Raw genomic sequence first — 22,731 nt, 5'->3', positions numbered from 1 at the left:
GAAGCAGGGAAATAGCAACTGAAGTTCAGCCTGGTGATGCTGAAAGACATGTATCTCCACACCCTTCTTAACTGGTTGATAATAGTTTAATTAAGAAAAGTAGATAAACTTTATTTAAAGAACAGCTCCAGTTATGCCTGAGGAATTTAATATTAAAGAAAATATGGGAGACCTAGCAGCATAAATAGAGCCAGAGGCAGAGAAGCTAAACACACACATTCCCTTAATAGCTAAACTGCTCACCCTAATGTTTTATTATTCTTGAAATGTTATTAAGGACTTTAAAGTATTTTAATGGATAAGGCTCCCTATTTGGGTTACTAGCCATTTAAATCCATTTATTTATATTATTATATTTTGTTCTTAACAAAATTTGCTTCATTAAAAAATAGTCCATTCATTCAACAAACAGTTATTAAGTACCTATCTCATGCCAAGCATTGAGCTAGATGCTGCAAATATAAAAATTAATAATATCTAATTTTAATACGTGTGGGGTTAAAACCCTCACAGATCTAGCATAAGAGAAAGACAAAAACACAGTTGTAATTCAATGCATTCAATAAATTCTATGATTGAAGAACTGAGGTGGGCATCTAACTCAGACTGGGGTGGGAAATGGGCCTAGGGAAGTTTTCCAGAGATGGTAACATTTAATCTGGGCCTTGAAAAATGAGCAGTAATTTACCAGGTGAAAAAGCAGGAAAAGGGTATTCCATAAAGAAGGAACAGCTTATGTAAAAACCCAGAGCCATGAAAGAGCATGACATAGAGAATTTCCTGCAGTTTGGAATAGCCAGAACTTTTGTGCTTATGGAGGACAAGCAAAGGATGAGGCTGTGATGGTTAATTTTATGTGTCAACTTGGCTGGTCAAAGATTATGCTCATGTTTCTGTGAAGGTGTTTTTGGATATTTACATTTAAATCAGTGGATTTGAGTAAAGCAGATTGCTCTCCATAATGGAGGGTGGGCCTCATCTAATCAGTTGAAGGTCTGAAGAAAAAACCTGACATCCTCCGAGGAGAAAGGAATTCTGCCAGCAGACTGCCTTTGGGCTTGAACTGCAACTGTTCCCTGGGTCTACAGCCTGCTGGCATACTCTGAAGCTTTTAGACTTGCCAGCCTGCATAATTGCGTGAGCCAATTCCTTAAAATTATTCTCTCTATATAGGTGTATATATACACATCCTATTAATTTTGTTTCCCTGGAGAACTCTGACTAGTAAAGAGGGTAAGGGCAGAGGACAGGGAGAGTTCTTCTGAACAGTTCTGCAGTTTGATGATCACAGGAAACTGCAGGTTTTCAGCTGCCTACCATTGATTGAGCAGTGATGCTAAGACACCAGAAGTGGGTATGTGGGCCTATAAAATCCTATAGAGATGTCAGTAGTCAACATCATTCCCCATTCTTTTCCATGTCTTCCTCTTCTTGGCTTTCAAATCCATTCCATTCCATCCAATAAACATTTATCGAGTGCCAGTATGTGCCAGACACTGTGTTAGGGGCTGAGGATATAATGGTGAGAAAGTCTGCTATCACGAAGTGTATGGTCTGGTGAGAAAGACAGGATATAAACAAACGAATGCAGGGGCAATGGGGCACAAAAATTGGAGAGAACAGGGAAGACTTTGCAAAGGAGGAAGTAACACTTGAGCAAATCACTGAAGCACAAATGTGAGCTCTACAGGTAGACAAGGGCAGAAAGGGGGAGGCCCATGTCATTCCAGGCAGACAGAATCATGTGCAAAAAGATTTAAAAGTTATTGAACACTTGCTAAGTGCAAGATACTTAGTGTTTTGTATGTATTAACTGATTTAATATTTTTATTCTATCCTATTATTATCGAAATTTTACAGAAGAGGAAATAGGTAAAGATGTTCAGTAAGTTGCCCAAGGTCACATATTTAATAAGTTCTGTAGCTAAGATTCAAATCCAGACAGTCTGGCTTCAGTATCCACCCGCCCCCCCCCCCTTTTTTAAATTTCCATCCCTGTGCCACTCTCTGTCTTCCTTAATCATGTAGCAGCCACAGAGTCATTAAATCTTTTTTTTAATTGGAGTATAATTGCTTTACAATGTTGTGTTAGTTTCTGCTGTACAATGAAGTGAATCAGCTATATGTATACCTATACAGATTCATTAAATCTTAAAGCCAGAAGGTCCTTAGATAATCTAGTTGAGTGGTTCTCCCACAAGAAAATTATACATTAGGATTATTGGGGAGGTTTTTGAAAATACCAATGCCTTCCTTTCTCCCCTGCCCCACACTGGAGGAAGCACTACATTTTCCCCCTTTCTTTTCTTTTCTTTTTTTTTTTTGGCAATATGTGGGCCTCTCACTGTTGTGGCCTCTCCCGTTGCGGAGCACAGGCTCCGGACGCACAGGCTCAGCGGCCATGGCTTACGGGCCCAGCCGCTCCGTGGCATGTGGGATCTTCCCGGACTGGGGCACGAACCCGTGTCCCCTGCATTGGCAGGCGGACTCTCAACCACTGCACCACCAGGGAAGCCCCTCTTTCCTTTTTTTTTTCCTATTTAAATAAAATTGTGGTAAAATATAAATAATACAAAACTTACCATTTTAACACATTTTAAAAATATTTATTTTTATTTTTGGCTGCATCAAGTCTTAGTTGTAGCACGTGGGATCTTTCCTTGCGGTGTGAGGGCTTCTCTCTAGTTGTGACATGTGGATTTTCTCTCTCTAGCTGTGGCACGCGGGCTCCAGAGTGCATGGGCTCTGTAGTTGTGGCGTGCGGGCTCCAGAGAGCATGGGCATTGTAGTTTGCGGCACTCGGGCTCAGCTGCCCCGCAGCATGTGGGATCTTAGTTCCCCGACCAGGGATCGAATCTGCGTCCCCTACACTGGAACGTGATTCTTTACCACTGGAGACAAGGGAAGTCCCTTAACAAATTTTTTAAATGTTCAATTCAATAGCATTAATTACATTCACAATATTGTGCAACCATCACCACTATCTATTTCCAAAACTTCTTCATTACCCCAAACAGAAACCTTGTAGCTGTAACTCCCCATTCCCTTTTCTCCCAGCCCCTGGTAATCTCTAATCTATTTTCTCTTTTTATGAATTTGCCTATTCTAAATGCCACATATAAGTGGAATCATACAGTATTTGTCCTTTTGTGTCTGGCTTATTTCAGTTAGCATAATGTCTTCAAGGTTCATCCATGTTGTAGCGTGTATTGGAACTTCATTCCTTTTTATGGATGAGTAATATTCAATTGTATGGATATACCATATTTTCTTTATCCACTCATCAGTTGGGGCACTAGGTTGTCCCTCTTTCTAAAAACACATACTGAGGAACCATTGCTTTTTAAAACTGAGGAACCATTGCTTTTTAAAACTTAACAATGTCATACACAAGGAGAATAAAATGACAGAAGGAGGGCTTCCCTGGTGGTGCAATGATTAAGAATCTGCCTGCCAATGCAGGGGACACGGGTTCAAGCCCTGGTCTGGGAAGATCCCATATGCAGTGGAGCAACTAAGCCCGTGTGCCACAACTACTGAGCCTGCGCTCTAGAGCCTGTGAGCTACAACTACTGAGCCTGCGTGCCACAACTACTGAAACCTGTGTGCCTAGAGCCCATGCTCCGCAACAAGAGAAGCCACTGCAGCGAGAAGCTTGGGCACCGCAAGGAAGAGTAACTCCCACTCGCCTCAACTGGAGAAAGCCAATGCACAGCAAACGAAGACCCAACACAGCCAAAAAAAAAATTAAATAAAATAAATTTTTAAAAAATGACAAAAGGAGGCAGGGGCTAAGTACCAGATGACACTGGTAAAAGGCCCAGAGGAGTGACATGTATACATTTTGGTTTGGATGACAGGAGGCTAGTTCTTAGGGTGGAGTTCTAGTGGCAGGGGTGCTCACATGATTGAGGCTTTTCTCCTACTTTCTGCACAGATGTTTTGTCATCATCACTCTTGCTTCCTGTCAGAGAAATTATGATTTCAGGAAAATGAAAATAGCTTATTCTGTTATGAAAGTGGAATGTGACTCTGACAGTGATAATACTTTGTCCTTTAAGGGAATAAAATAAATATCATTTTCCCTGAAATCATTTGCATGAATAAGTGGCAGTTACTTCTGGGCTAGGATGTCAGACAGGGCTGTGTCTGTGGGAGACAGGAGTAACGTTGAGAAGGTAAGATGGAGAAAGAGGGAGGGGATTGGGGAGAGGAAAGAGTGAGAGAAGAGCAGGGAGGAGAGCCTAATTTGGGGCACTAGGTGACAAAGTTCTAGACAAAACTTTGGGACAAATTGTCTTCAACAATAAGACCTACTTACCTGCTCCTCGTGGCCTACCTGGTGCCCTTCACATAGAGTGTGTTCAATAATATGTAACGAGTTAGTTTCCTAAAGTGAGTACTTACCTTTACTTCCTTTTAAGTTATTGCAGTTCAAAGTGAGGTAGGCCATTAGTTTTCTCCAAATATTTTGTTTTCCACCCTTCCCCAATGCTCTCGCACTCCAAAACCTCCTAAGATTTCACTTCCTCTCAAAGCTGAGTTAACCCATGTTTAGAATTTAGCACGTTGTCTGTACAAATGTAAATATCAATACATCTGGCTATTGATAGTATTGTTATTATTGACTTCTTCCATATTTCCTTCTGTTTTCACTGGATTTTAGAGCCATCAGTTGTGCCTTTCTTTATTGTTTGTTTTCCCATTCTTGCTTTTATGCTAATTCTGATTGTTTCCATTAGAGCTGAAAATGTTTTCATGATCTCTGGCTAAATCAAGATCTTGTCTTCTTAGTCTTTTTCTGAGAACTATTGCAAGGATGCTTTAATCTAAGTGTTACAAAGGAGAAATTGATAATGTGCCTTATTTTTTGCTTTTCTAAGAGAGACATAGATGGACTGTTGTTTGTCAGGCAATAATCTGATGCAATATGAATGCTATTCTAATTGCAATTTCTGCCATTATATATGGTATATCTATCCTAAGTAATACATCTGAGTAAGAATGATTCTGTCCTGGTTGCTCTGAAATTTCCTTTTATATTTTTATAGAGATTCAGTTGGTTTACCATAGAAGACTACTAGACTGTATGTCTCCTCTTTTTTTCCCCCTTTGGTTGAATTTGCTTATGGTAGTTCCTTTATAATCTGAGTATTTGAAATATTATACAATTAACTTTTCTTGCAGCCCTTCTTTTACATCTTCATAAAACTGTTCCGTTTCATGATTTGACTTATTTCATTTTGATCATTTGCCACTTAACACACAATGTGAATATTATCAACCTTCTAAGAAGGGCAAACATCTACTTCTTCATGATAAATCCCTCACTTTCTGAATGTGACTGATTTAAGAAAGGCATGCTCTTTATCTTCTACTCTGTTATTTCTCACTTATTATCATTATTCTTGTCTTTCAAGTTCTACTTTATTAGTTTATTTAAGAACTGATTTTCTAGTTCCAGAGGTTGGAGCTTAGAAGGAGGTTCTTTCCTCTCTAAAGCAGTGGGCCTTTACACAAAGATACAGTCCCAAAGAGTATTAATGAAGTACAAGCAGACTTAAATGCTGCCTCTAGTTCTCCTGATCCTCATGAGTTGCAGTGGGGAAGAGAGTGAATCCCTATTCAAAGAGGGGTGTTAAAGGTTATGCTAAGCTGGGTTCATCATAAGGATTGGTAGACTCATGCTCACAGCCTTGAGGCCTCAGAATATGGGCCCCTTTTCATCAGTTTGGAGGGATGAATGGCTTCTCTCAATAGTTCTCAGGAGATATGTTTAACAGCACAGATCCTATGCATGTCCTGATGTCTCACAATATCCTGGAAAGGTGGTTGTTGGGTCTTCCCTTTCAGGTGACCAGTTAGGTGTGGTCTTTTCATTTTCATTCAGGGGCAAGACTGTCCAAGCACACTGGGGGAATAAGGTATCTCAGGACTGGGCTGCTCAGGTATAATGTAGTAACCTATCAGTTTGTGATAAATATTTAGTTCAAAGCCAGTCTGATTCATGAGTGTCAAATACCACATCAATGCCCACATTTAAACCACTGTATTATAATCAAGTTGTACTAGCCAGCTTTATATCTAAGACTGTTTACCATTTTAGGGATCAGTCTGGTAACTAAAGAAAGAAGCTCTGATTACCAAGTGGCATTTGCTGTAGGCACCATAAGGAGATTTTCTAAGGATTCCCACCAAGACAGTAGGGATGGCACTGTTCGTTTTCTCAGCCTTAGGAGAGAGGTGATCTTGGGCCTTAGGTTGTGGGATGTAGCTTAGGAAACAGTACCTCTTTTAGATACAAATACTGCTTTTTCAGGCTTGCAATACTGAATTGCGCCCATTGTTCAAGCAGACACCAAACTATATATCCTTTTAGTCCATTTGTCCAACATTTCAGGTTGATACATTTGTAGCTGGATAGGCTAGTCTTCTGGTCCTATTGTTTGACATTCCCTCTTCTCAGCTGAGTTGCTCTATGCAGCTGAAATGGACACCTCTGCCTGGGAGGGGACAGCCCCACATAAATGTCAGAGCAACTGGAGCCATGAAATTAGTTCAGATTCTTCCTCTCTGTAAGGAAGGAGGAGAAACTGAGTTGGCATATTGGTCAGAACAACTTTGAGCAGGTGGTAGAAATTTGTGATCATTGAATTGCATGGTGGTCTCACATGGGAGAGATATCAAAACACTAGAAGTGTGAAATCATTAAACAGACAAACTGAGAGTTGAGTTAAAAGACCCCAACAATTATCATCTAAAACTTTCTCTTAAAATAGACATAATTATTGCTCTAGTTGGTGGCAGAGCTAGAACTCAAAACCAACATTTCTGACTCAAATTTTTAATCTCTGGAAAAAAGTTTTGTTTTTCTCCTTCTCCTCTTTACTTGTCTATATGTTACATATGTTTAGAGTCCCAATTCAGGCATCCTTTCCACCTGGAAACCTGCAAAGATCCCCCATATTTGGGTTACATGCCCTTTGTGTGTGCTCCAACAGTTTCTTGTACTTCATGTAGTTACTTGCATTATTAACTTATTAAAATATTAAATTTGAATTACTTGTTGTCTCTTCCACTAGTCTATAAGCTCTATGAGTGCTGGGGCCATGCCTGTTTTATTTATCTTCATATTTATAGAGCCTAGAATGGTGCTGGGCACATGGTACCTCAGTTAGTATTTATTGAAATGTTCACAGGTTGAAAGACTTAAATGTGCAAAAATGTAATTACTAGTCAGGATTCCAGATTCTCTTCAATAATTATATTTCAAAGGCTGAAATTAAATGAAAACTAGGGAGAATGAATAAGATCCTGGGACTTCCCTGGGGGCCAGTGGTTAAGACTCCACGCTCCCAATGCAGGGGGCACGGGAAGATCCCACATGCCACATGGTGTGGCCAAAAAAAAAAAAAATCTTTATGTATCCCTTTAGTATAAGATGGCTTTTGCATCAGTGGGATACAATATAATATTTTTTAAATATATTTATTTATTTTATTTTTGGCTGTGTTGGGTCTTTGTTGTTGCGCGTGGGCTTTCTCTAGTTGCAGTGAGCGGGCACTACTCTTCGTTGCAGTGCGCGGGCTTCAATAGATGTGGCTCGTGGGCTCAGTAGTTGCAGCCTGCAGGCTCAGTAGTTGCAGCCTGCAGGCTCTAGAGCACAGGCTCAGCACTTGTGGCATATGAGCTTAGTTGCCCCATGGCATGTGGGATCTTCCCGGACCAGGGCTTGAACCTGTGTCCCCTGCATGGGCAGGCAGACTCAACCACTGCGCCGCCAGGGAATCCCTATACAATATAATATTAATGGTGTTGAAAAATACCTGTAATATATCTGTTATAGACTAATCCACTGAGAGAAATGAACAAAGATGACACAGTTCAAATAACAGTTTAAAGTATACAGTTGGACTAGGATTAAATACATTAATTTATACCTAACAGGATGTTGACTAAAACTTTCCTCTTCATTATATATATATATATATATATATGTATACACACCACCACACACATGTATGTATAACAATCAAAGTGATTCAGTTATATATATGTGTGTGTATGTATATGTACACACATACATATAACAGAACCACTTTGCTGTACACCAGAAACTAACAGAACATTCTAAATCAACTATACTTTAATGAAAAAAAAAAGTTTCGTCTTACCTCAGAATTAGAATCCAGGATCTCACAATGGGGGACAAAATATCCCAGTTTCAAAAGCCAATCATTTTGGTCCAAATATAAGAGGCCTTTTACTTTAACTGTCACTAAGACCGCTCCTCCTTCCGATTCCTTAAAATACTAGGGAGGGAAATAGGGTGTTCCAGTTATCTATTGCAGGTAACAAATCACTCCAAAGCTTAGTGGCTTAAAACGACAACAATCATTTTATTATCTATCATGGTTTCTATAGATCAGGAATTTGGAAAGGACTTGGCAGGGCAATCCTGACTCAGGGTCTCTTATATACTTGAAGACAGATGGGTGGCTGGAGTTCGAACAGCAGGGGGCTGGAGCAGCTGGGGGCTTACCAGGAATTTCTCTCTCTTCAGGTGGTCTCAGGACCTCTCCATGTGGTTTCTCTACATGGGCTAGTTTGAGCTTCCTTACAGCATGGTGACTTCAGAGCAGTCAGACTGCTTACTTGGTGGCTCAGAGCTCCAAGCACAAGTATTGCAGCTAGGAAGGAATAGCTATATTTCCTTTTATGTCCTAGCCTCAGAAGTCATAATAGGTCACTTTTACCATACTCTATTCGTTGAAACAGTCACAAAATCAGGGCTACTTTTAATGGGAGGGAATATAGACCCTACCTCTCTATTTAATAATGTCAAACTCACATTTTACAAAACCAGACAAGTAGTATGGGAGATACTAGACTAGTGACTCTCTTTGGAAAATGCAGTCTGTCAAAGGGATCATATTATCTATTGTGGGTCCTTGGTCTAAGAAGAATGTTGTGCTTTTTCCTAATGGGGAGGGGACAGGGATGTTCCTCCTTAGAGCCAACTGAGGGTGAAAGTTACCAGATCATTATTTACAATGATTGGGTGTGCTTTCTCGTTCTCCAATTGGAAGTTTGCTTAGACAGCACATTTTAATTTGCTCTTTGCTTGCTCGAGGAAAGAGAAAATTGGAGAGAAGGGGGCAGTGGTGAGTGGCCTGTATACTCACTGGAGTGGTAAGGATATGTGACTTTCCTGGGGTCAAGTGAATACTTTTGGTGCCTAACCAAGAGAACTGCCCACGCGGCAAGAGGACCGAAACAGCAAAAACCTGTGGGCTGGGCTTCCCTGGTGGCACAGTGGTTGAGAATCTGCCTGCCAATGCAGGGGACACGGGTTCAAGCCCTGGTCTGGGAAGATCCCACATGCCGCAGAGCAACTAGGCCCGTGAGCCACAACTACTGAGCCTGCGCGTCTGGAGCTTGTGCTCCGCAACAAGAGAGGCCGCCGCGACAGTGAGAGGCCCATGCACCGCGATGAAGAGTGGCCCCTGCTTGCCACAACTAGAGAAAGCCCTCGCACAGAAACAAAGACCCAACACAGCCAAAAATAAATAAATAAATAAAATTTTTAAAAAAAGAAAAAACCTGTGGGCCATAGCCCCAGGGCAGGAGACTCCCCCACATCAGGAATTTGTGCACTGGGGAGGCTCTACAGAACTTACGTAAGATAGCCTGCATTTGGATGCCTGCAACCTACAGAGTATCAATGGCCTATCAGAGTTAGCACAGAAACAAAGACAATAATCAAAGAGAGAATTTCACCATGTATTAGAGTCAGGGTTCAACCTGAGACACAGAACCAATAGGAGATTTATTACACGGAATTGGCTAATGTAACTGTGGTGGCTGGATAAGGAAGTTTGTAGTCTGTAGGGCAGGCAGTCAGAAAGAAAAGATCAGGAGCATGTTGGAACCCATGAGCAAAGGCCAAAGCTTCTTGTCCACAGGTAGTAAGGAAAGGAAGGTCATGAGCAGGCTAGAACCCCAATGGTATGAATTGTTTGGAATCTGTGAAATCATGGAAAGCCTAATCCGTTTTTGGAAGGGCTTACTTGATTAGGTCAGGCCCACCCAGGATAGTCTTTCTTTTATTAACTTAAAGTCAACTGATTAGGGACTTCTATCACATCTGCAAAAACCTTCATAGCAGCACTTATATTAGTGTTTGATTAAATAACTAGAGAATGTAGTTCAGCCTAGCCAAGTTTATATATCAAAAAGCCATCACACAACAGCAGCCACTGTATGAGATATGTGTCCTTTCCTTTTCCTTTTTCCCTGTGCCAATACACCAGGGGAGCTGGAGCCTAGAGAGATGGAGGAAGTGTCCCAGAGGTAGACCATACTGCCCTCCCAAGGACTCCAAAAGGAGGGAAAGGGAGAAGGAGTAAACCAACAGAATACGTCCTTCCCCTATTTGTGCCCCTGGGGCTACAAATCTGGCCTGCAGTGGGAAGGGGAAAGCTTTGAAAGGATATAAGACACAACTTTAACAATTTTAAGCAAGTGGGAAGTTATGGGATCTAACTGAGGTATCATTAAGATATTTGCTGACTAGCAAGGAAAAGAGATTTAACAGCAAATTTGGGTACAATGACTGGAGACAAAATTCCACTGATTGAGACAACTAAATAACAAAATGATGAGATTACAAAAATTAGAAGAACTACTGCAGATGTTAAACAAAGAAGAAAAAAATAAGTGGCTAGAGTGGTCAGGGAAGGCTTGTTTCTAAAAGGCAAGATTTGGACTGGGCCTCCTTAAAAGATGAGCAGTATTTAGAAAGTGGGAGCAGAGGGGAAGCTAGTGAGAATAAAAGCTTAGAGAAACCTGTACATGTGGGGAGTCAGGACAGGGAGAACACTGGACTGATCAGAGCAAAGTATGTTTGTTAAGGAGCTAAGTATCGATAGGGGCTAGACTAGGCAGGGTCTTGAGAGTTAGGCAGAGGAGTTGAGACCAATGACGTAGTTGGTAGGAAAGCTTGTAGGTTCTTGAATGGAAAGCTTGAGGGAAGTTTTTTGTTTTGTTTTGAATCTGTTAAAGGCATTAATGTGACAGTGGTATAATATAGTTGGATTTTAGGGGAGAAGGACTGGGATCCAAGAGGGCTAGTCAGGATGCTGTTGCAATATTCTAGATGGGAATTCATAAAAACCTGATCCAGAATCACAAAGGTAAAATGGAATTGGAGGAGAAAGGAAAAATCTGAGAAATATTTCAAAGACAAAAACAATAAGATTGATGACCAAATAGAGTGTGATGGCAGAAAGGATAATTGAGTATTCCTTGGTTTCTAGCTTGGGGAACTAGAAAGATGGTGGTATTTCAAACATAAGTGAGGAATTTAGGGAAGGAAAATCTATTTGGGAGACCAAGACTGTTAATTCAGTTTGTGATTATTGAAGCTAAAGTCATGATTTGAAGTGGAAATATCCTAATAAAAGTTGAAAAAAGAGAACATCCAGATTAGCCTGATAGCAATATGCATGAAGGACTGCAAGTGGGGGGGTCCATGCTAGGAACTGAAGGGCTTGGAGGCACAGGTGGTGTTTTTTAAAATGACTCTTCCAACTGAAGGTGGTGTCATTTAGAAGAGAAAGGAGTAAATAGGAACAGTTGGTTTACCCAGATGGTGTTAAAGAACAAAATAGGATTTGATTTCTGGACCATGGTTTAGGATCCTAGAACTGGTGAGTTTTTGGCAAGCAACAGGGAATATGTCATGAAGACAAAAAATAAGAAGGTTTCCTTTTTAAAAATTTTTATGTTTTAGAGGGGAGGGGAGAAATAATTGGGAAGGAAATAGGAAATTGTTCTTGGGGAGAGGGGAAAGAACTAAAGAGAACTAAGTGAACAAATACAGGTCTCAAAGAAAGAATAACATTGTAGAAGACACCCAGTGTTTCAAAAGAGTTAATTATAGGTGAAAGGAAGCTGAATTTATTAATATTCATTGAGAGTTTACTATATGCCAGCACTATGGCAAATCCTTTATATGTCATGGGCATCCTTCTATGTCAGTAAAGATCCGCATTGTCATTTTTAATGGCTGCATAGCATAGTATCGAGGGTCATTCTGGTAAGCTACAATGAACTCTCCTATTCATACATTTTCCCCACCTTTTTGTATGCTCTCTTTTTCTCAATAACAGATGAACTTTTCTTTTTAGTTTGTAATTTAATTTTAAACAATTATCATGATTCAAAAAATATAGTAAAAAGTATACAGTAAAAATGTTTCCTTCTATTCTTGTTTCCTGTCCCACCCCAATGATTATTAGCTTCCTTTGTCTCTTTCCATAATTCATTTGTTATACTTTTTATATTATATAAACAAACATAAATATGTACTCTTATTTTTTCCTTTTTTTTAAAAAAAAACATAAGGTAAAATGCATCTTGTGATCATCTCTTTAGGGTAAAATCTTAGATGTGATATTGCTGAATTAAAGGGTAGTTTTAGTTAAAATCTTAAACATATTGCCCAGTTGCTCATCAGAAAAGCTGCATATAGCAAAAATGCATGAATGTCACGAAATCCATTTTATTTATTTTCTAATTTCAGTGCATCCCATATATCTGAAAATGTATGGGAAGCCAGAATAAACATTTTAAAAAATCACTATAATTTGTAATGTAAGACTAGTTTGGGTATCATACAGAAGTGATTATACAAAAGAATTTGGACTTAATCATTATAATTTATAATACAGACAAATGGACACAATGAGAAGGAAAGGTTTGATCTATGTTGTCGTTTATTTTTCTGTGTTTATCTTATTGGCTGCATAGAGAGGGAGGAATGAACAAATGGAAAAATATCAGTTGTTTGTGATGTAAAGAAAATACAGCTTAATGAGACAAAGAAAAATCAGAATGAGACATAGGGGCAGACTTAAGATGAGAGTGAAAAAAGGGTAGACAATTTCATTGGGCTTCATACATCTGATAAGGCATATTGCCAGATCATCTCTTCCTATTACTTTTTTAAAAAAAACTCCTGTTATAACCTCTACTATCTGTTATTGAATTGGTACATATGATTATAATAGAAATTAAAACTATATTTCAAGTGATGAATATGTACATTTGTCTTTTTTTTTCCCTCTTAAATAGAATTGATTGCCTGAAGAAATGGATACTTCTCCCTCCAAAAAATATCCAGTTAAAAAACGGGTGAAAATACACCCAAACACGGTGATGGTGAAATATACTTCTCATTATCCTCAGCCTGGGGATGATGGATATGAAGAAATCAATGAAGACTATGGAAATTTTATGGAAGAAAATCCAAAGAAAGGCCTGCTGAGTGAAATGAAAAGAAAAGGAAGAACTTTCTTTGGAACCATGGATACTCAACATCCATCAACAGAAGACCCAATGACCAATGAGATTGGACAATTCCAAAGTTTTGCAGAAAAAAATATTTTTCAATCCAGAAAAATGTGGATAGTGCTGTTTGGATCTGCTTTGGCTCATGGATGTGTAGCTCTTATCACTAGGCTTGTTTCTGATCGTTCCAAAGTTCCATCTCTAGAACTGATTTTTATCCGTTCTGTTTTGCAGGTCTTATCTGTGTTAGTTGTGTGTTACTACCAGGAAGCCCCCTTTGGACCCAGTGGATACAGATTGCGACTCTTCTTTTATGGTGTATGCAATGTCATCTCTATCACCTGTGCTTATACATCATTTTCAATAGTTCCTCCCAGCAATGGGACCACTATGTGGAGAGCCACAACCACAGTCTTCAGTGCCATTTTGGCTTTTTTACTTGTAGATGAGAAAATGGCTTATGTTGACACGGCTACAGTTGTTTGCAGCATCTTAGGTGTTTGTCTTGTCATGATCCCCAACATTGTTGATGAAGATAATTCTTTGTTAAATGCCTGGAAAGAAGCCTTTGGGTACACTATGACCGTGATGGCTGGACTGACCACTGCTCTTTCCATGATAGTATACAGATCCATTAAGGAGAAGATCAGCATGTGGACTGCACTGTTTACCTTTGGTTGGACTGGGACAGTCTGGGGAGTATCTACTATGTTCATTCTTCAAGAACCCATCATCCCATTAGATGGAGAAACCTGGAGTTATCTCATTGCTATATGCATTTGTTCTACTGCAGCCTTCTTAGGAGTTTATTATGCCTTGGACAAATTCCATCCAGCTTTGGTCAGCACCGTGCAACATCTGGAGATTGTGGTAGCCATGGTGTTGCAGCTTCTAGTGTTACATATATTTCCTAGTGTCTATGATGTCTTTGGAGGGGTAATCATTATGATTAGTGTTTTTGTCCTTGCTGGCTATAAACTTTACTGGAGGAATTTAAGAAGGCAGGATTATCAGGAAATACTAGACTCTCCCATTAAGTGAATACCTGATTATTATCTTGTTAATGTTCAGTTATTAATAGGTACACAGACATTTTAATGTTCATCTGGAAATATGTTGTATAACTGACAGAGTGCTATATAATTAATATATGCAGACATGGAAAAATTTATTCTAGTCTAATAAATTAAAAACATATACTAAATTATGTGGAATATCATGAATCTGGTCTCTTTGCTGTTAATAATAAGGCAATTTTTATTATAAAAATGATTATTTATTATAAATAATAAAAGGGTAGAGAATGTTAACTTTTATCACTAAAGAACATAAGACTTGAAGAAATGACTTCTTTCAGATGGAAATTCTGTGGTCCTGAAGTTCAAAAATTAGTAAAAAGTTCATGCCCAATGTTCTATAAATGTTCAACAAAAATCCTTCGATATTCAAAAATCTATAAGGTGAAATGCTGAATACCAAGCCCTGTTTTGTCACCTATTTGCATTAGAAAACTAGAGGTGATTGGGCTTGGTAAAGTAGCTTGAGTGAGTTGAGGCAAGAAAGAGGGAACGAAGGAAAGGAGCTGGTTTTTCACTGGCAGTGGTGGTTGTCCTACCTTAGAAGAAATTGGTCTTCCCCTTGCTGAGGCCACATTAGGCAATGCATAGTAAATGGAGGTAGGGAAAAGCTTGGATTCCTGCCAGCTCTACTTAGTCTATGCCATTTTGTGCCTTATGGTGGGAGATAGAATGTTGGGGGGAGGGTCTACTCATTCTCAGTTATGCAGATCTCTTCCAAACCTGCCCTTGTTTATGTAGTAAGTATATGTGTGAGCTGCAGTAAAGGTACTCCTTACCCCTGAAAAAGACACTAACAGTAATCATAGTACAGCAGAAAACTGAAAACTTTGTGTCCTAAGATTCTTTTCAGAAGAGCTTAAAAGTCTGTAAAACCACATAGAGTAACAATAATTTGGGTCTAATTTGGGAATTTTTTACTAATTTAGCACAAACAAATGTTGATATGGTATTGCTTATTAAGCTATCGTTATTGAGCTATCTTAACTTCAAATACACCCATCTATAACTCTCCTCTGTGATGCTATGACTCAGACCCTGCAAACTACATTTTTTCTATGCCAGCTGGTCTCACTAGGTTCCACCAATAAAGGGCATTAGAGGGAGACTGTAAAACAGAGAGGATAAAGGACTTCCTTCTTTCTGTTTGCTTGCAGTTTCTGTCATTTTTACCCCCGCAATAAGCAAGAGCCCTTTGGTCCAGAAGCAGCAACTGATCTCAGCCTTAAGCTTCTTTTGGCACTCCTCCACCCGCTACCCAGCCTCATCATCTCCCTCTCAGTAGCAGCAGGACCAGTTGCACAGCATCCTCCCAGGGGTATAAGCTACAGGTCAGCAAGTCATTCCTCTGAGCTCCTGAGACCTGATGATCCAACCTTGATTCCTCTTTTTCACTACTCCTAGGGGTTCTAGCTGCTCTCTATAGTTATCATATCTGGGCTGCTTCAGTGTTTCCTTTTTGCTTTTCCAGTCCATCAACACCCAATACTATGTTCTCTGTTGTAATATCTTGTGATTTCTGTTCTCCTAATATGCCTTCAAAGATACCCCAAAAGGAACCCAAAGTCATTTTTAGGGTGTTTGTGCTTTTGGAAAATGTTAACATTCAGATTTTTCAGGAATTACTGGCTCTCAATAGAAATTACCCAAACTGAAGCACAGAAACAAAAAGATTTGAAAAAAAAAAATGAACAGAGCCTGGAATGACCTGTACTAAGGGGTAAGAAGTCTAGTATAAGTGTAAGTGTAGTCACAGAAGAAGAGAGAGAATGGGGCATAAAAAAAGATTTGAAGAAATACTGGCCAAAAGTCTTCCAAATTGGGTAAAAAGATACAACAACCAGCAATCTGCAGATCCAGGGAAATAAGTGAACCCCCAGCATCATAAATACAAAGAAAATCACACCTGGAAACATAGTGTAACTACTGATAAACAAAGATAAAGAAACAAAATCTTAAAAGCAGCCAGAGGAAAAGATATATGACACACAAGAAAACAATGATAAGAATTACAGCTGGCTTCTTATCAGAAAGAGTAGAGGCCAGAAAACAACAGAATGACAGTTTAAAGTGCTGTAAGAAAACCCTTTGATGGCTTCTCATTGCCTATAGGATAAAGTCTAAGGCCCTTAACTTGCATAACCCACTCTTGTTTACACTTTTAGTCATCTTCTGCTCTAGCAATATTCTACTATTGTGTAATACCTTTTTTTTTTTTTAACGCAGGCCCCTCTATGTGGAAAGATCCTCTCTTCTTTGCCTACTTACTTGCCTGACTAGCTTGACCACACACACCCCTTCCCCTGTGGACTAATGTCCCCCTGTACATATCTATTGCTGTATTTACTATACAAATAAGTACCTGTTTAAATCTAATTCTCTGACATTGAATGGAGCTCCTTTAAGTTGAGGACTGATTTTTAGGTCTCTGGTATCTATTGTACTGCTTACCACAGAGTGGACTCAATCAATTTTTGTTGAATTAATTACCATAAAACACTAACATTACTCAGTATAGAAACTGAATTTAGTTACCAGGGTCCACTAATTTCTATACTTCACAGTCAAGCCTGTGATTACTTTCTTCTTACTGATTAGTAGATAGGTTTTTTTTTTGTCCTAAATAGTCCTTACAGTGATGCTAAACCAGATCATTCTCTCTTTTTTTAAAATTTTATTTTTGGCTGCGTTGGGCCTTCGTTGCTGCGCACAGGCTTTCTCTAGTTGCCGCGAGTGCGGGCTACTCTTCCTTGCGGTGTGTGGGCTTCTCATTGCGGTGGCTTCTCCTGTTGCGGAGCACAGGCTCTAGGCGTGCGGGCTTCAGTAGTTGTGGCTCATGGGCTCTAGAGCGCAAGCTCAGTAGTTGTGGTGCATGGGCTTAGTTGCTCCGCGGCACGTGGGATCTTCCTGGACCAGGGCTCGAACCTGTGTCCCCTGCATTGGCAGGCAGATTCTTAACCACTGTGCCACCAGGGAAGTTTTAAGCATTTCCAACAATAAGCCCTCCATAGTTTCCTGGGAAAGGTCTTAAGACATGGAGGCTCATTTTTCCTTTCCTTTTCTTCCCAGATTCTTTCCTTTGGAATGAATGAAGTGAACTGTCTACATGTTTTTATCCTAGACAGATTAGCTACCCGTATCTGAGGCCCCATTTCTAGTCCATAGGTCATAAGTTTTGACCTAAATGTTGTTGCCTGATCCTGGCTAGTTCCTAGTCCACTCATAACGGATAAGCAGGGTTGATTCCTATTTTTGGTTTGAGTTGTGCTTTTAAAAGAGAGAAAGAAGCAGCCAAGCGCATGTTTACATTTGGAAGTTGGGGAGACAGACTGTGTGAAAGGAGGTCTCTGGGACAACTCCCACCCCTTACGAACATGGACTCCATTCTTCTAAGTACACCATACTGCAATATATGACTTTCTGTCTATCTACCCTTCCACCCAATGCTTTCCTCTCTCATTGCTGTTTCCTTATTTTTCTTCTTCAATTCCTTCTCTTTTTCTTATATCTTTTTAGTTTCTCTTTCTTTTTTTTTTAAGAGTTCCTGGTAAGAAAGGGTGATGAGGGAACTTTTAAAGGAAGATTAAAAGAAAAACACATATTTACAGGGAACTAAAATCCTTTTATGAAAAAGCTCTCTCCCTTACTTCTTCTACTGCTTAAATAGATGGCACACAGTAGTCAATAGATCTGGATCAAAATCTCACAAAGGGTCTGTTCAGATCATTGGCCCATTCAAAATACATATTCCCATACAAAATAAAATCTAAACTTATGACTTCAGCATATTTTTTCTGGGTTTAATTTCCCCACTTAAGGCAGTGATATAAGCTACCTGATGGCAAGGAATATTTTACCTGTTATATTTGTATTCACACTCCCTAATCCCATCACATGTAACTAGAATTGAATTGAGCCAGGTGTAGCTAACAGTTTGCCATGTGATTTTGGAGAAATAGTTTCAACCTCTGGACAATGGTTTATATAGTTTCAAAAATGAATGTAATAATATCTCAATCCATAAACTTTATAATATGTATCAACAAATAAAACTATTGTATTAGACAGCTTGGGCTGCTATAACAAAATGCCACAGACTGTGGCTTAAACAACAATTTAATTTCTCACAGTTTTGGAGACTAGAAGTCTGACATCTGGGTGCCAGTATGGTTAGTTTCTCGTGAGAGCTCTCTTCCTTGTTTGCACATGGCTGTCTTCTCACTGTGTCTTCTTGTTGTGAAGACAGAAAGCAATCTCTCTGCTGTCTCTTCTTATAAAGACACTAATCCTACAGGATTAGGGCCCCACTCTTATCACCTCAGTTAACCTTAACTACCTTTCAAAGGCCCTATCTCCAAATACAGTCACATTGGGGGGTTAGGGCTTCAACATATGAATTTTGAGAGGGAACACAATTCAGTCCACATCAGCCATGATAAAATATACACAGGTATTTAGACCCTCAGAATAAATCCAAAATTCACTTAATATTATTGACTTTAGATGCTAATTATGGGATATAGACAGAGTACTTGCCCAGAATTTCGTGGTCCATTTGCCCCAGTCAACTTGAGGCCAGGAAGGGACAATGGGTGATTTGTGCTTGACCTTGTGATCCTATATCTGGCAAGAGAACTACATTCCTCTATCAGGACCCAAACGAATAATTTTGAAGTTAAATACAGAAAAGCGTAAACTCTTGGAATTTACAGTCAGGACCAGGATTTAAAATGGGAATGGAAGATGTATTCATGCTTTAAACAATATTTACTGACGATCTACCTACCATGTGCTAGGCACTGGGTAAAAACTGAATACTGACATGGTTCCTGACTTAATTGAGTTTACAATCAGGTAGGGGTATGGACAGGCCCTTTCAACAGCAGGATGGGGAAAATACCTGTGCACCCCAGCAGGCTTCCCTAAGGGGGCATCACCTAAGCAGAGCCCCAGAGATGTCTGGGAAGAAACGAGGCAGGTGATTGGGGGCTGCAGCGGGGGTCTCAAGAGAACCAACTTATTGACGGCTGGGGCTGGGCCGCTAAGAATGGGCAGACCCGGCACCCAAGGTCACTGTCCCCCTCACAGCAAAGCTACCGCAGCCAAGACGGGAAGCTACCCAGGAACCAGGGTACTTTGAAGGCCCTCAGACTCAGCTTATTTCGGTTTGCGGCTCAAATTAAGCATATGTCTTACATTTTTCTCTCAGGTCCCCATTTCCAGGTCTTTTTGTTTGTTTTTTCTTTTTCGCTCCCCGCCCCTAAGAACCTTCCGCTGGCAAGACCTTCTGGTGCAGAAACCAGAAAGAAGCTCCCAGAGCAGTCGGGGTTGAACTCGGGAAGCAGTCATTTCTGCCGTAGAATCTCCTGTGGCGCTGAGGAGGAAGGCCCAGAGTAATAAGCCAGAACAGCCGGGGAGACAAAAGCAACAAGACTCAGAGTCAAGCAGGGAGCTTCTTGCGTTCTCACTCCCTCTCCGCGGAGCCGCCTCAGCTCGCTCCACACCCAGCACAGCGCTTGATTGACAAGGGGGCCCGCCCAATCCCAGCGCGGCGCAGACGGCTTTCGCGTCAGTGGAAGGGGAGACTGAGCCTATCGGATTGGGCAGGGAGGGGGTTTCCTGCCCGCGCGGATCCGCCCACGGCCTCGCGACCATTCGGCGCTGCAGCCCCGCCCTCTCGACACGCGCGCCCCGCCCCTCTCTTCAGAGCTACGCGGCGGCTGAGCGGAGGCCTCGTGCCGTAACGGCCATCGCGGCGGCCGCGGCGGCGTCCCGGTGCCCTCCTCAGGTGAGCTGGGGCCACCCGGGCTCGGCAGAAGGGAGGTGAGACGGTTGTGCCGGCAGGCAGACGCACAGAACAGCCTTTCCTTGCTCCGGGAATCCACATAGCCTGTTACTTGCCGCGGTGCTTCCTCTTCCCCGGTGAAGTTAGACCCCGGGGCGCCGTCTGCCGGCCCGGAGCTGAGCCGGAGGGGGCGGGGAGGCCGCTCGGCCGGGCCTGGGCGTTTGCCTCGGAGCTCCGCGCGACCCTCTGGCCACTGCCCCGGGCGGCGCGGCCCCGCGGCCTCCCGGTCCATCCCCGGAACGTCGGGTTGGGGTGAGCGCCGCGGCCGGCCGCCCCTGCGAAGCTGGGAGATCGAGTGTGAGGCGCGCGCCCTTCCCCGTTTCTTTTTCTCCCCAAAAGTCCTGTCGGCTGTTGTGGCGCAGTCCGAGGCCGCGAAGGTAGGGACGTGGTAGTGGAGAGAAAGGGGCGCGCTCACCTCCAACCCGAGAGGAGGGGGAGGGAGCCGTTCCCCGTGCGGAGGGTGGACGTCTTCGGGATGCGCCTCCCGCCCCTCCTCCCACCCCCAGCCGTTTCCCTCCTCCTCGGGAAAGCTGGGTTATTTTAATCTTATGGACCTGCTGTAGATTCGTACGCGAGTTGCTTGGGCTGTGAGCTTTTGACTTGAGTTGTAATATATCCGGTAAGAAAAGAAAATGTATCTCGATAGTTGTTTTGTAACCTTTCTTATGTGTGTCCATGAAAGTTAAATTTGCCGTAAGAAGCTCGGGAAGCTGGATTTTGTTCGGGACTGAGAACTCTGACATTATAGACGCCTAATTAGTGTCGAACGAATGAACTAGTCACCTAAAAATAATTCTACCCCGTTAGATTTGGTGATAAACCATGGGAGTTACGAAAGAATAAGGTTAAGGAGAAATTTCTAACCCCATCTTGGGTGGTGAGCAAAGAAGCTCACTCAGTGTCCGGTCAGAACGGGTAAGTGTTGCAAGAGGTATTCATTGTTAAAAATCTTACTTTGGTAGATTTATGAAAGACCAACTATACAATTTATTAAGCACTTGGAAAGCACTGTGCCTAAAGTCTCAACCTTCAGCGAGTTCACAGAGTCAATGGGGTCGGCTCTTAAACAGGCATCTCATTCAAAGTTTGATAGAAACTCAAGAACTATGCATTGGTTGATTAATATTAGTTTTATTTCATCTTGATCACAAACTTTGGGGTTTTCTTCTTTGGAAAATTGTCATCTGTGAACAGTTTGCAGAATGTTCAAGATTTCTCAGCTGTGCTTGTTCATGTATTAAATTTTAAATTGTTTGCTCTACTTTTCTAAGTATTATCTTTAGTCCAGATGTTACCAGTGCTTTCAGGTCCATGTAAATAAAGCTTCGAACATTTTGTTAGATATTGAATGATGCTTTATGCCACTGCGTTCATTTTTCTTTTGAACCTTTGAGAACTTTCCTGCCAAAACTCAAGGTAGATTTGATGTGATTACTGTTATAAATCACATGTCAGGAAGAATTGATAAATACAGTTGCAGTCCATTTTTTCCCTCTTATAGTTTAATTAATAATTTTTACAATTTACTCACCTTTATAATATGGAAAAATACCAAATGTTGTCTACCTACACCAGAAGACTAAATGATTATTTAGTTGTTTGGTCAATAAGTAGAATTAGAGGAAACTCTTGAAATAACTAAGCATTTAACAAATTCTCCGTGAATACTTTGCTGTGCTGTTTTAGGAAGACAGCTGACAGGGCCACAAATGACATTTAAAGATTATTTAATAAGGCAACAATTCTATTTGGATGCTCACTTTATTTGAAAGATAGAATTTATAGTCTTCCCTTCAAAACTGATTCCATATGCTGACTTTGTTTTGGTGATTTTATCATGCCTTAAATTACCCAGACATAAACCTTGGTTTTATCTTTGACTTCCTCTATCCACATAACTTAACACTGACCAATTTTTGTCAACCATTTTCTGAAATTTCTTTCAGATATCTGTTCCTTCCCACTAGCTTTTAACTGGGTTTTCTGCCTGTCTTTTCTCCCTACTCAGTATGTTCTGCCTTCTGCCTGTTCTTAAAATAATGCTTCCAACGCCCTCACTGTTAAACCAGCAATAGTTCCCTGTTATTTACAGAGTATAGTTCAGAATTCCCAGCCTTCTAACAATCTGCTCAAAGCCTGTTTTTTCTAATGATGGCACTAATTCTCTATAGGAGCTGTCCACCCTAACCAACCCAATCTCTTGTTCTCATTTAGACTTTGTATTTTTCTACCTTGGTATCTGTTGAGACTTTGCCTACGTATAGCCTGCGTTCTTTAAAAGGAATTTTCCTCCTTAAATTAAGTGGCAAATGAGGGCAAATTTTGTTGAAGTTTCATTTTTGGTCCTTTAGTGCAACCTTCCAGATCTTTCTGTTCTCTGTGTTGTTGCTTTCCTTTGAACGCACTGCCCTTACTGTTTTATCATTCCTTTGGTTTTTAATCTTATGTGGACTTGTA

At 40.8% G+C, this 22,731-nt stretch overlaps 2 protein-coding genes across 6 annotated transcripts in view; both read left to right on the top strand.

Annotated features, from left to right (window-relative positions):
* Positions 1–14,576, top strand: part of SLC35G2 (solute carrier family 35 member G2) — a 32,657-nt gene extending 18,081 nt beyond the window's left edge. For all 4 annotated transcript variants that reach the window (XM_004278942.3, XM_033404085.2, XM_049710101.1 and 1 more), the window contains exon 2: positions 13,138–14,576. In XM_004278942.3, the coding sequence (XP_004278990.1) occupies positions 13,156–14,394 (1,239 nt within the window). In that variant the 5' untranslated portion in view covers positions 13,138–13,155 and the 3' untranslated portion in view covers positions 14,395–14,576. The remainder of the gene's footprint in view (positions 1–13,137) is intronic.
* Positions 14,577–20,082: 5,506 nt separating this feature from the next.
* Positions 20,083–22,731, top strand: part of NCK1 (NCK adaptor protein 1) — an 83,400-nt gene continuing 80,751 nt past the window's right edge. The window contains exon 1 of one of the 2 annotated variants that reach the window (XM_004278944.4): positions 20,083–20,217. The gene's annotated coding sequence lies outside the window, so the exon portion shown is untranslated. Of the gene's footprint in view, positions 20,253–22,731 lie in introns of both variants that reach the window. The other variant, XM_033404087.1, reaches the window with a different exon arrangement.

The sequence above is a fragment of the Orcinus orca genome, chromosome 5 (genome assembly GCF_937001465.1).
Source record: "Orcinus orca chromosome 5, mOrcOrc1.1, whole genome shotgun sequence".
NCBI lineage: Eukaryota > Metazoa > Chordata > Mammalia > Artiodactyla > Delphinidae > Orcinus > Orcinus orca.
The sequence above is the reverse complement of the archived record's forward strand: the minus strand, read 5'-3'. Positions and strand labels throughout refer to the sequence as shown.